This window comes from Bradysia coprophila, unplaced genomic scaffold, assembly GCF_014529535.1.
Source record: "Bradysia coprophila strain Holo2 unplaced genomic scaffold, BU_Bcop_v1 contig_350, whole genome shotgun sequence".
Classification (NCBI taxonomy): domain Eukaryota; kingdom Metazoa; phylum Arthropoda; class Insecta; order Diptera; family Sciaridae; genus Bradysia; species Bradysia coprophila.
In genome coordinates this window covers 9,324,369-9,336,960 of record NW_023503608.1, presented here as the reverse complement: position 1 = coordinate 9,336,960, position 12,592 = coordinate 9,324,369, and the positions used below count along the sequence as shown (strand labels likewise).

The following is a 12,592-nucleotide window of genomic DNA, read 5'->3' as shown; positions in this document are numbered from 1 at the left end:
TCGAAATTAAATCTTGCTAAGATTAAGAACCCAATAGCTCAGTGGTAAAGTACAGGACTGGAGATACGGAGGTACCGAGGTGAAAGAGTTCAAATCCTGATCAAAGTAAGTAAAAAAAAAACATTTAATTTCAATTAAACAAATAAAATTCCCAATTTCAGAATAAATAAAACAAGTAAATCTGACTCAATATTCAAATAAATGTTGGAAAAAAATTTTTGATTTCAGAATAAAAAAAATTTAAATCTCTTGGAAGATTTCGATCTAATCCATCGACAGATTATTTTCGAAAGATTAAATGCAAGTAATCTTTCGAAAAATTAGATTTAAATCCAAAAATAAATTTGGTCCTATATGTAATCCGAAAAAGATTTAAATCTAATCCAGGATTTCTCTCTGTGTACTAAAACAAAACTTTATTTTTGAAAACCAAAATTCTTTATATACTTACAAAACTTTTTTTGAAAACAAAAATATTTTTTGGAAACAAAAACAAATTTTGAAAAGATATGCTAAAAGATATGCCAAAAAAAATACCGTATGAACTTATACCCATACTTGGGAAGTTAACCACTTTCGTGGTACTTCCACACCAAAGTGGAAAGTTCCCATTGTACGTGCAGCCGTTCATCCGATGCAGCAGATAATGATTTGCCTGGAGTCTTGTCTTGTTATTTCAATGATGAACAATTCATAATCCAGCGAAAAGATCAAGGCCTCATATGGCATATCGGGTTGTTCGACAGATTCATCTCTTCTGTAATTCTGCAGTAACCGGGGAAAATGTTGATCGAAATGTATTGAACCGTATCTGGTCCGTTTCGTTCAAATTTTCTCTCAACAAAATGTCGAACAATTCAATAATCGATCTGGCATTGGCTTCCAGAGCATCGCTATCTGTGACACCATTACGTGCATGCATCAGATTCATCAAATAAGATAAGTTCACATACTTTCTTCTTATGCAAATTACGGCAGTTATGGAGCAACTAGCTTAACTTGACTTTGTGTGTTAAAAAACATGTTTGACACGACTAAATTTTTAATTCTGCTTAACATCTGCACCACAGCGCCGTACTCTCATTTCTTACAATACAGTCGGCATTTTGGAGCGCGAGCAAGAGCAATCTGCTGTGACGGATTTCGAAATGCTGAGCAGAGCCAGCCAGCATTTGAAGATCTCACCTCCATGGTATGTTAAATGATAAACAAGAAGTGATTGAAATATGCTCTTCCGTCGACTGCAAAGGAATTATTGGAAACGATGGTCGTCATTACATTTTGGGCTTGCTGCGAACCTTTCCACCGGATGTAAATTTTCTCAAAAATATCGATGTTGAACCTGTCAAAGACGTCACTGCAATGGGTTTTCCCTATTGAGAATAAGCACAAATTAAGTGGTTTGCGTCAGGAACTCCTAGAAGCCTTCGTTGACGATCTGCACGTTATATTCATCAATTATGCCGCATTTCATTGGCAGCGAATCAAAGCTGCAAAAATGCTGAAGGTAGAGGAGGGAAGGAAAAATAAACCAAACACAAAAGCTATTGAAAACGAATCCGCTGAATGAAACCAATGGTACTTTAGAGGAAACCACCACAGTTAACACATGGGCTGCCAAGAAATTATTGGAAACATATACCTAGGCTATTGCGTCCGATGACTAACCCTCGACTCCAAATATATTGTTAGACGAGCTTGTGCAGCCGTCGGCTCGTTGAAAGAATATGAATTCGATATTCGTTTCAATGCGGAAGTTTTCACTCCGGGAATAAATCATGTAGAAAACGAAGACGCACCGAATTCGTTGAAAAAACAAAAGAAATTGGTTGTGGACGCAGCATTTTTGGCTACAACACAAATACCAAGCTTCATCAGGGATTAATCATACGTCTGCACCGATGTGTGGTGCAACACTAACCAAAGCACTGCACAGCCTCGTTATCAATATGCGGTACTTATGAAAAGTAGCTGGACTATAAGCTAAGATACCGAAACTAGAATACTTACATACGATTTCGGTTCAAGAGTTGTCTCGGTGTGTTTGGGACTAAACCTACCTTGCCTGTTTCTCTTCATCGAGATGTATCAGATCAGAGCATTGTTTTAACTGTATACTGATGTGGTATTGGGTTCAGGAATGAATGTGTTAAGAGGTAGATAGAAAAGACGAGAAGAAGACAATTGCTTCATGGATCGGCAAATTATGATTCACTTCAGGTTATACTCTTCAATGAGTACATAGAAGAGAAACGGGCAAGGTAGGTTTAGTCCACACCGAGACGCGCAGCCAAACACTTATTATATGCATACATGCAAAATACTGATCTCATAAGTTTATCAGCAGCTTTAAGCCATTTCCTGGATTGTCTGCTAACCACTGGTCCAATGACTCCACCGGTTGCACAAGACGAATTGCAAAAAACGAACAAACGTCGGAATAAGAATAAGTCAAGTAAAAATATGTTCTTGGAAACGATAATTCCGAATGTCTGACACTGACGCTAAAATCGCTTTGGTGTGAAGCCGCCGTGGAAACCTACAAATTTCACAAGCTCGGATTGTTACGTGCGTTCTGCTTGAAAGGTGGCATCCAGATTCTGTTGGGTGAATATAATTTTGAGTAGAAAAATAAATAAGTCCACATTCAACGAAAACAACATCGTAAACGTGTTCCCTACACATTAATCCTCGAGCATCGGATGCGCACAAGTTCTACACCACCGAACAGACGAAAATTCAGCAAGGTTGTTTCAAGGACGGTTTCGAATTGATATATTGATATATTGCAAATACATTACCACAAGCATATATACAGGCATCCCACTCGCCCGATATACATTTGTAGTAAAGGCATATCACGGCAATCACGGAAAAACATTACGGCTAGTATCGCTATCACAGAAAGAGTCTCGCACACTAATGGCATTGCCGTCCGTTGATTCCCAAAATAATAAGGAGGAATACGAAACTCTCTGTCATATATTACTTTCTGACGCATATGAAATGGTAATTGAAATTTCGAATTAATTATTATCACGTAATGAGATGCCATTATGCCATTAGATCCAAGTTCCTGAACAACCAAACCAATCCAAACAATTACCAAGAAATCAGGCAAAAAATTCTTTTCTGGATAACTCCTAGATTGTTCCTCCGTCAAGAGAAGAGACCAAAATTATTTTGGTAATATCTATGAGATAGAGTACACATTGGAATTTTATTCCCTCCTTTATTCATTTTCGTTTGAAAAGTTTTTGAAAAATGTGACAAACATTTCATCGAAATGTTTTTGGTTACGTTCATGCATTTTCAAAGTGAACATTTTGTGACAAACATTTTCAATTGATTTTCATCCGTAAGACCCTGACTTTTAGTTTAGGGAATAAATTGATACGAAACCTTTGATGAAGAAGAAAATGTTTCCCATTCCAGAACTGAATCATATTCAATTGAACTCTGGTGCCAACAAAAGCATTATCAAAAATGTATTTTCATTTGTATAAAACTGCAATAAATCAAAACTTAATCTGGGCGGAGATTCAGTTCGTACAATTGAAGAAAGATATGAAATATGGATGTTGGTTTCGGAATTTATTACAAAATTTTCTTTCTTTCCGTTTATTGTTGAATTTTTCTTCTTAATACACATTTTGATTTTGAGTATAGCAAATTTTTTGGCATTGACGAATACTGACTAACAATGAATGGAATATTAGAGTCGCATTTACAGCACCCTATTGTACACCACTTATTTATAGACTTCTTCGCTTCCATGATTGATGCCGTTGTCATTTTTCTTTCAAACCGAATATAATCTTAAAATTATTTTATCTACCTAGGTGAAATAATAGCAGTGAAAAAGTGCTATTATTTCGCCGTCGGTAGATAAAATAGCGTATTCACCTCTGTCCAAATGTTTATTTAGACACTTGGGGTTATACCATTCGCCTTCGGCTCATGCAATAACTCCCCAAGTGTCTAAATAAACATGTGGACAGAGGTGAATAATCTACTATTATTGTTCAAAAACCCAAATTTGAATGAATAAAATTAAGTAACCCTTAATGGAGCTCTTGTATACATTATCATAATAATCATCATCATCATCAACATCATCCGCGTGTAAGTTTCGAATGTCTGTCTCCATAAATGTATAATACATTTCCTACTAAAGCCGTATATATACGACGTAATACACCAAATAAATAAAGCGAAAATGCGATTTTATTATCAAGAGTGTATGAGAAACCATGTTTAATGTAAATTTAAGCTTTCGATTTGATTTTCCATTCTGGCTCTTTTCTATTTATGAAAATTAATTTTGAAATGCAGACCGAGTGTGTGTATACAATATTCGTTTACCGAAGAGATACCCCCATTATACACACAGCAAGTACCCTGTCGTATAATGTAACATATATTCCTAAGAGTTAAACCGTTGCTCGTCTACATATATATACTATAATGTGCGTTCCGCCTCTCAAAATAACACGACAATCGAATTAGAGCGCATTTGTTAACGTAATTGATTCTAAACGACTTCAATCAAAATTATTGTCCCCTCTCCCCTTCTTCGATATGAATAAATAATATGGAAAAATGTGTTCAAGTCATTGGACGACAATTCGATTTTTTTGGTTTTGGTTTTCGTTTAACATTTTCTGTAATTTTTGGTATGAATGTATTGTCTTAACCTTATTACGAAGGTCTAATTTACCACCTTTCCAAAATATAAGTTCAAAATAATGAAGTAAAAGATTTTGGATGGATCCATCTGAATAGATCATACAATGACTGACCTATTAACCTGTCACAGACGGCAAACATATAAAAAGTTGTCTATCACTATATTTGATCGAAGATTTGCATAGATTGACTTTAGAGTTTTTCACTTCATTTGTTTTAAACATGTTTTTCGCCATATAAGACCTAATTAGTCAGAACTTGTCGTTTATTATTGCTGTCGTTGTCGATAACAGATGACAGTCGTCTGTAACAGGTTTAGATTGTATCAATTCAATTTTCGTAAACTACACTGTAAATTACATCGTATGACAAACATTTTTTTATGCTCAAGCTGTTTTAGTTTAATGATGAATGGTAGCAATAAAGATAAAACCTACAGTTCGAAAGATTCTTCAAATTATTGCAACTAATTTTTTCGAATTTTCACATAAAATGTATTTCTTAAGACATACAGTCAGAAACAGTGAAATTTCATCATGAATTTGCATCAGCTGTTTTTCAGATGATCCACACAAACAACAAAACTGTTTATTATTCGATCGAATTATCTCGTTATCTAACTACTGACAAAACTCAGTTAAGTTCGCTCAGAAGCAATTTTTTCGCGTAATTTCAACCAATCATTAAATCTATTACTTCAAAGTGTTTAAAACATATCCTTCCACTTCAAAACAGGTTGTGGTATTGAAGAAAACTCTTTGTAATAGTTGCTAAATACTATGTCTGCTTATATAATTTTCAAAGATTTGATTGTCTTCCCACAACCGTGAATTTAACAACTCATTATCTTTTGAATCGTTAAACGACGTGATGGGTTAGTTGCCTCTGTAAAAAATATTTCTGGAATGTTGTTAGCAAAACAACCAATTAGTCAAGAATTATTATTTCCAAATCAACTAACAAATTAATAGATTGCTCTTTACAACAATACAAAACAAAAATCGAATAGAAAAAGAAGACTGAAAAGTTTACCATTATCCAATAACAATATGAGATCACACCTCAAATGGAGTGTTATTTTTTAATTGAATTTCAGCAAATCATCTTCCTATTGTCAAAATGGTAAAATATTCTTACTAATACTGTGGGTTGATGAGTGACGATCATGCCAGCTTTACATCAATTTACAAGATCTTATTTTAATCAGATAAAGGATCATTATGCACGCCTTTTAGCACTTCGAAAATGAACCGGATAAATTGTTCAAATTGGATTATTATATCAAAAATATGATACCAAGATAAGCTGGTATACATTTGTTACCTACATGATTGAGCGTTTATTTAATTGATCCAACCTATTTGTCGTTTTTTTTAAACTTGAATTCATGCTTTTTCAGTTCAATACTTTGACGATTATAATCAGACTGTAATGTACGATGTGTTGTAAAATATCGAGGACGAATACCCTCTAAAATGATAATTGTATTGCATATGCTCTTGGAACAAACAAAAAAATGAACAAACTGAACGTTTATTGTAATTTTATGAAAGATTTCCCTGAACACAATTTCATCCTCAAAAATTTATTCAAAATAATTTGTGGGCGTGTCACTAAACATTACAGTTTCATAACGAAACAACAATAGCATCCTGAATATATAACCCATGTATGTTCGATGTTCATTTAATAAATTAGGAACGAAAAAAGGCTCGTAACACCAGATTATTCCCTGTGACTTTGAACGAACGCACATAGTCAGAGTCACACATTGTATTTTATGTGTCACTCCAATCCATACACAGAAAAATGGCATAAGGGACATGAAGGGCGACAAAATATTATACACACGAACGATTAGAGCTATGAGTAATAGGCGATCACAAAAACAGCAATTAATAATAAAAGGGAATTTTTAATAGGGCGTGAGACACCTGGAATGGTAATGTGAAGAAAATAATAATTGTTTGCCTGCGACAGAGAATAATGCAACATTTTTTTTGCTGATAATATTTCAGAAAGTCAAAATTTGGCGCGTGAAATCGGAAAACAATTTGATTCGGTGCTTGGCTTTATAAGAGGGATAATTTTATGCTGTTTATGAGAATCTGGTTGTGTTGATTATGACCGTGCAATACTTTAACTGTTAAGTGTCAGCTGCGTGAACATGAATTTCTAAAATTTCGTTTTGTTAGAAATGTGTGCCATTTCTATACCGTTGAATATTTTGTTATCTTCATTTTTCTAAAGTGCAAGATATGCTTATGAAAAATCTGCGAGCCAGACGGTCTCTAGTAAATTTTTGATCTCTTATTTAATTTAACAGAGACAAGATAGAGAAGAGACGGTCATTTAATCTTTTTTTCGAAAAAACCACAACAATGAAGTAAAAGATTCTGATCTGTTCAATATACATTGTCAATAGAAATAGTAGATTCAGTTAATGAAGCAATTACACTGGTTATGTGCTGTTTTTGAAACGTTATTATATGAGAAGCAATAGCACACATTGGTTCATTTCTTTTTGTACAATTCGATTTTCTAAAACGCAAAAAAACTACGAGTGGAATTTTACAGGACTACGTTGTTGTTTCATCTCATTTTGTTTCTCAGTGACGTGTGATGGACAAGTTGAATTTTTCAGTGCCAAAATTTGTTTGATACACTGTTCCGTTTCAGTACTCTATTTAAAGTACCAATCACGCTTGAAGTGCGCTGATACAACTTATTAAAAATTAAAAGCAATGCCATCCATATGTATGGAGAGACACAAAAATATTACAATCATTCTACATCGTACTCTCAGAAAATTTTTAGAATATTTTTGAACAGTCAATAAACAACATATAGAGATGAGTGGTACCTACTGTATGACCAAACCACTAATCGAGCGAAATATGTAACTACTAACTATACCATAAAATAGTTGTCCATTATTGTTCAATTAACACTGAAAAAATATGGTAACGGAAAGTTGTTAATCAGTGCTAGTTGGTATAGTGACATAAATGTTTGTCTGGTTTTCGACACCTAATTAGATGAAATACTGAAACTAATTTCGGGATTTCGCCAATGTTTTTGGTTTTCGAAGACTGATCTCCATAACGGCATTATAAAAAAGGTTTGATTTCGAGAGCGTTCATTTCAATGAAGCTTACGATCCCTACTCATCCTTCACGAACGACTATATCGTCTGTTATCAACAATGACAACGAGAATGAATGATTAGCTCTGGCTAACGTGACATATGTTGCAAAATGGTTAGAGAAATGAAATGAAATGATAAAGTTTCATTCAAGCTTTGAAATTCCATTGCACAAACAGACTGGACTACGCTAACGTACGGAACAAAGGAACGTTTAGGCTAGAACTCAAATAGATAACATTTAGCGAACAAATTTGATGCGCAAACAGAAAATGAGTTAACCGTTCTTCAGATAATGTTGTCAGAAGAACGAAAACGGTCATATCATTCCGAGTGGTAAGTTTTAACCTAACAAATGTTACGTAGAGCATTTTCAAATAAAATATTGGTTTTGTGTGTGATTCAAATGCATTTTATTGAATGCAACACAAAATTATCCGAAGTTTTGAATGAAACTAGGAGTCATCGACAGAAGAGAACTTTATATTTTACGTTCTACGGTGGTTACGCGGTAAGTAGCAACGATTTTGTGGACATTATTTATGAAAGGTGTTTGATTTCGATGTACATTGATGTACCGCAAACAGCTCTTTGAATATCTCTTTTTAGCTCGATGTTCTGCTCTCGTTGCCGTTGGATCTGCCAGCAAATAATAATGCATTCTGTGCTTTTGTCTTTTCGGCAAATTTCTACTATCCCTCATTCGACTATGTCAATGGACTTATACCGATTCCGTTTGCTTACGTAAATTGATCAGCTGCAGCAGCTTAATCAAAATGAAAATTCAATTTGTTTCTATCTGTAGATTGACGAGCCAGGAGTCAATGCTGGATCAAAAAATAGAATCGAACTACCTCCGGCATACCGAAAATTCAGTGACGACAACGTAGGGAAACGTGTTCACAGTGAAAATGATAACACAAATTCGGCAAACACATCAACATTCAAAGGGAACGAGGGAAAGTCTTCGAAAAATAAGATGAAAGAGGGAAAATCAAAAAAGAATTCTAAGAAAATTCGTTCCTTGCTAAACAATTATTTTATGTCGCGTAGGCGTTTTTATAAAATGCTAGAAACAAAGATGCAAAGGTAGCCACGAGAACACAGTTTAATATTGGTTTTTTACGTAAATAACGTTTTTAGTTCAGGTCTCAGCGGAAATGATTGTCTGTTAAAGGCTATCTGTGAAACATCTGTAGCATCTTTTGGCTATAACAATGGGGTAATTGGAAGCGTTATCGATGTACTGTTCTTGTAAGTGTTAATATTGTGGCAATTATTTGAAAGAAAAAAAAAATTTGAGCTATCCGACTACAAAATTCATTGTTAATATTGTAATAACGAAAAAATCACAAATTTGAATTAATATTTTCTCAGGCCATCTGCTTCAAAAGACGAGAAACTTCCGAAAAAATACTATCGAGCTGAGGCCAACGGAAAAACAGGAAGTTGTGCTTCGTATAGTAAAGCATGTCCGAAAAGTATTTTTGAATTTGTTTCGCAAATAATATGATAATAAAGTTTTGTTCTGAAGATTCTTTTTTAATGTTATGACTTGAAAAACGTTTTGCTCTCTGCCAAAAGCCAATGTACGGTAGGTAAAATTGTACGCTACAAAATCTACTACTTCATTAATTTTAGCATGTATATCAGTATATTAACGACCACTACCCGGAGCTCGTCGCTTAGTCCTATTGTCAATGTCGATAACATATAAAGTGATGGTTGTTCAGCAGTTTCAAAGCACAGTGCTATGGCAGTTCTAATTGCAATTTCGGTTCCGTCAAGAGTTTATCAAATGGCAATGGTGGTACTGTTAAGCAATCATAAATTGTTTAGCAACTCGAATTTAGAAAAATTGTGAATCGTCAACGTTTATATGAAAGTCGCTTATGTATATTGTGTTTCTCGGCCTCGTGTACGGCCATTTCTGCCCCGTAGAACAAGAAGAACACGGTGTTCTTTATCGTAGTTAATCATTCTTTTTGGGTCGCTGGAATGCCTCGTGTCTGTTGAATTCAATGGGGAGACAATCATTGTATTCGCACAGACCCAACTGCATTATATTGCGTGCTGCGTTGCCGTCTCGGTTCCAATACAATTTGTTTAGCGTTGCCGTTGTATTAACTTTGTAGAAGGTTGATTTTCGTTCATTACGCGCAGCTATTCTTATCTTATCGCCACTCGACCATCGTTTCGTTCGTTCCATTTTCACTCGTTGCGCCCTCTGGAACTGTGTCGGTTTGGGATACATTCTTGTGATCGGAATCATTGCTTTTGCGATATCTCTTTTCCGTTGATATGTCCATACTATCGTCCAATGACGATTAATATAATAATGTAAACACTGACTGAGTTGCCAGGAAATATGCGTATTAAGCATTAAGTAAGTATGACAATGTTTCATGTATGTGGCGCGAAAATTATTATTTTGTCTACTCAAATACGGGGTTCACTAAAAAAAGAACGGAAAGTTCAGGTGAGAAAAATTTACTTTCTTACCGTGAAAAATGGTCAAATTACCTCAATGGCTAAGATAATGATTTTTTCATACCTACAATCACTAAAACGAACTGGTGTGCAGTGTGCATACGTTATTTTGCACCAGCTGGTCCCATTTCACACCAGTTCGTTTTAGCGATTGTAGGACCCGTCGGATGAAAAATATTATTCGTACCACGGACTAAAAGTCTTTTTTTATCGTATTCGATTCCAGACCTCTTCTCCGGCATCTGGACACCTCTCGCGCGCTAAAAAAGACTTAGTAGTAGTAGTATTACATACGAAATGTACTATTTTGGTGATTTGTTTACTTTTGTTTTTTCATGGACGAACACGAATTTTCGTATAGACAGCTGACTCACTACTTTTAATTCCTTTAAAACATTGTCACTGTGATATTTCTTAGAAACTAAAGAGAACAATGAAATTCCATAAAATATGCCCTGTCTCGTAGTTCATTTACTTCCGGACTATCGATCGACAATCAGAACGTATAACTATTTTCATGATGCGGTGACGCTAATTAAAACACTTGTATTATTCTAAATAACTGACTATGAGCATAATATAAATGTCTTGTTAGTTTATTACAATTCAATATGAAAAGGCGACAAAGATACGAATCTCGTTTCATGGCTCTGAAGTGGTCGGTGCGGTATTATGGTCAAAAACAAAGCCCAACAAATTAAAATAAAATTTTATTCTTTCGATCGATCAAATGGAAATATTTTATATTAAAACATAGAACCATGTTGAACATTTTGAACGAAATGTGATTTAATGTTTGCTGTTTGCTGGCTGATTAAATAAAATTATTAAAAAATTATTATTCAGCGCATGCATTTGAACGTTTCACTCGAAAATTGTTACTTTGATTACATGCATATTTTTGATGGTAGATTCCTTTTCATTGCCTGCATGGTTGTCTGTAGAACATTTACTATTTTCAATTTTGTTTTTGTTTTTCTTTACAATGAAATCGAACACGATCTATCCATAAAAGCTTATTGTTGACTGGTATAAGTCGTAATTGAGTAAGTGCGGTCAATTCAAAAAAAACCTGTCGTGCAAATACTGTCTGTAAATAAGAATCTCAAATTGTCGGAGTATAAATTTACCACATTATGGATCCAACGGGAAGTAGTTTTCCAGTCACTTGCTCTAAAAATGAAGATTTTGTAATCAGGTGAGCCTAATCTACTTTTACCCACAGTGTATACCCATTGCTTGCCCGAGCTATTTACGAGGATCACACAATTTCATAGATGCAAAGAAGAGTGCACTTTTCGGTGTAGATTAACAAAAATAACAACTTTACAATGTTTCCTTCTCTGGGGGTTATCGTCGGCAAATTTTCAAAGATAAAATTAGCTACAAATTATTGAACACAAAAAGACTAATGTGTCACCGAAATCAATTAATCAAATCATTCGAAATTACTTAAGTTCAAAGGACCATAACAATTTTTAATCATTTTTAAGTGCCGAATGTGGTGAATCGTTTCCATGTCATTTTTGTTTGTCGGAATGTGTTCCAGATGTGAACACTTTAAAGTCATTGTACAGGAACGTAACCCTTTTTCGGATTCTTTTTTTTATTTGTTGTTTATTTTCACTAATTGATAGTTTAACATTCGAAAGATCAAAGGTTTTCGGGAAGGTCGATGCGCATAAGAATACGCAAAATATGTGGGTACGGAACAATTCACAAAAATGTATCATGCTAACTTTTAAAATACGCTAAAACAAATGAAGTAAAAGATTTTGAGTCACTGCGTTGAAAGTACACTAATCGAAAGAACTAGAAGATGCCAATGGTGATAACGGTAGCATAGAAACAGAATTTGTGTCTATCAATTGTAAGCCACTCATTTAGTGCCTCGTTTACCACAATTGCGGAAGTGTAAGTATTGTAGTATAGTGTAAGTACTTCCTCAACTCTTCTTTAGTGAACATTTTGTAACACACTGATGGCTAAATGGTTGAAAACACCGACTTTTATTTAACCCGAATTTAATCTTCAATAAGAGTCTCACGCCTCAAAATACTGTATAATTTGGGTTGAAGACTTCCAGTTTCGACAAATTTTGGATTTTATTGTCACTATGCAAAGTTTACAAAATCCACGGCTTTCCCGGAAGCGAGTTAAAGATTGTAATTGAAATGTCAGCCCTGAATGCTTATTGTCTGTGAAAGGTTAAAAATGTAAACTAAAGAGCCGAGCATCGTTTCTTGTTGATGTAAAGACTTTGCATTT

The 12,592-nt window shown here is 34.5% G+C and overlaps 2 protein-coding genes across 2 annotated transcripts; both read left to right on the top strand.

Moving 5' to 3' along the window:
• Positions 1 to 1,663: 1,663 nt before the first annotated feature.
• LOC119081124 (clustered mitochondria protein homolog) lies at positions 1,664 to 2,496 on the top strand (the record flags this gene model as incomplete). The annotated part of the gene is given in 3 exon segments (XM_037189867.1): positions 1,664 to 1,881; positions 1,883 to 2,038; positions 2,283 to 2,496. Coding segments are annotated over 3 exon segments (588 nt in total), but the record flags the coding sequence as incomplete, so codon positions are not given.
• Positions 2,497 to 8,152: 5,656 nt separating this feature from the next.
• On the top strand, positions 8,153 to 9,347 carry LOC119080769. Its single transcript, XM_037189335.1, has 5 exons — positions 8,153 to 8,345; positions 8,444 to 8,578; positions 8,640 to 8,923; positions 8,978 to 9,088; positions 9,212 to 9,347. The coding sequence occupies exons 1-5, from the start codon at positions 8,190 to 8,192 to the stop codon at positions 9,345 to 9,347; spliced, it is 822 nt and encodes a 273-aa protein (XP_037045230.1). The 5' UTR covers positions 8,153 to 8,189.
• Positions 9,348 to 12,592: the final 3,245 nt, after the last annotated feature.

Excerpts from the sequence above, each read along its gene's own strand:
- LOC119080769 (XM_037189335.1), top strand. The coding sequence starts at position 8,190 with ATGTTACGTAGAGCATTTTCAAATAAAATATTGGTTTTGTGTGTGATT. Across the intron at positions 8,346-8,443 it reads CGTTCTACGGTGGTTACGCG|CTCGATGTTCTGCTCTCGTT; the intron begins GTAAGTAGCAAC and ends ATCTCTTTTTAG. Across the intron at positions 9,089-9,211 it reads GTTATCGATGTACTGTTCTT|GCCATCTGCTTCAAAAGACG; the intron begins GTAAGTGTTAAT and ends ATATTTTCTCAG.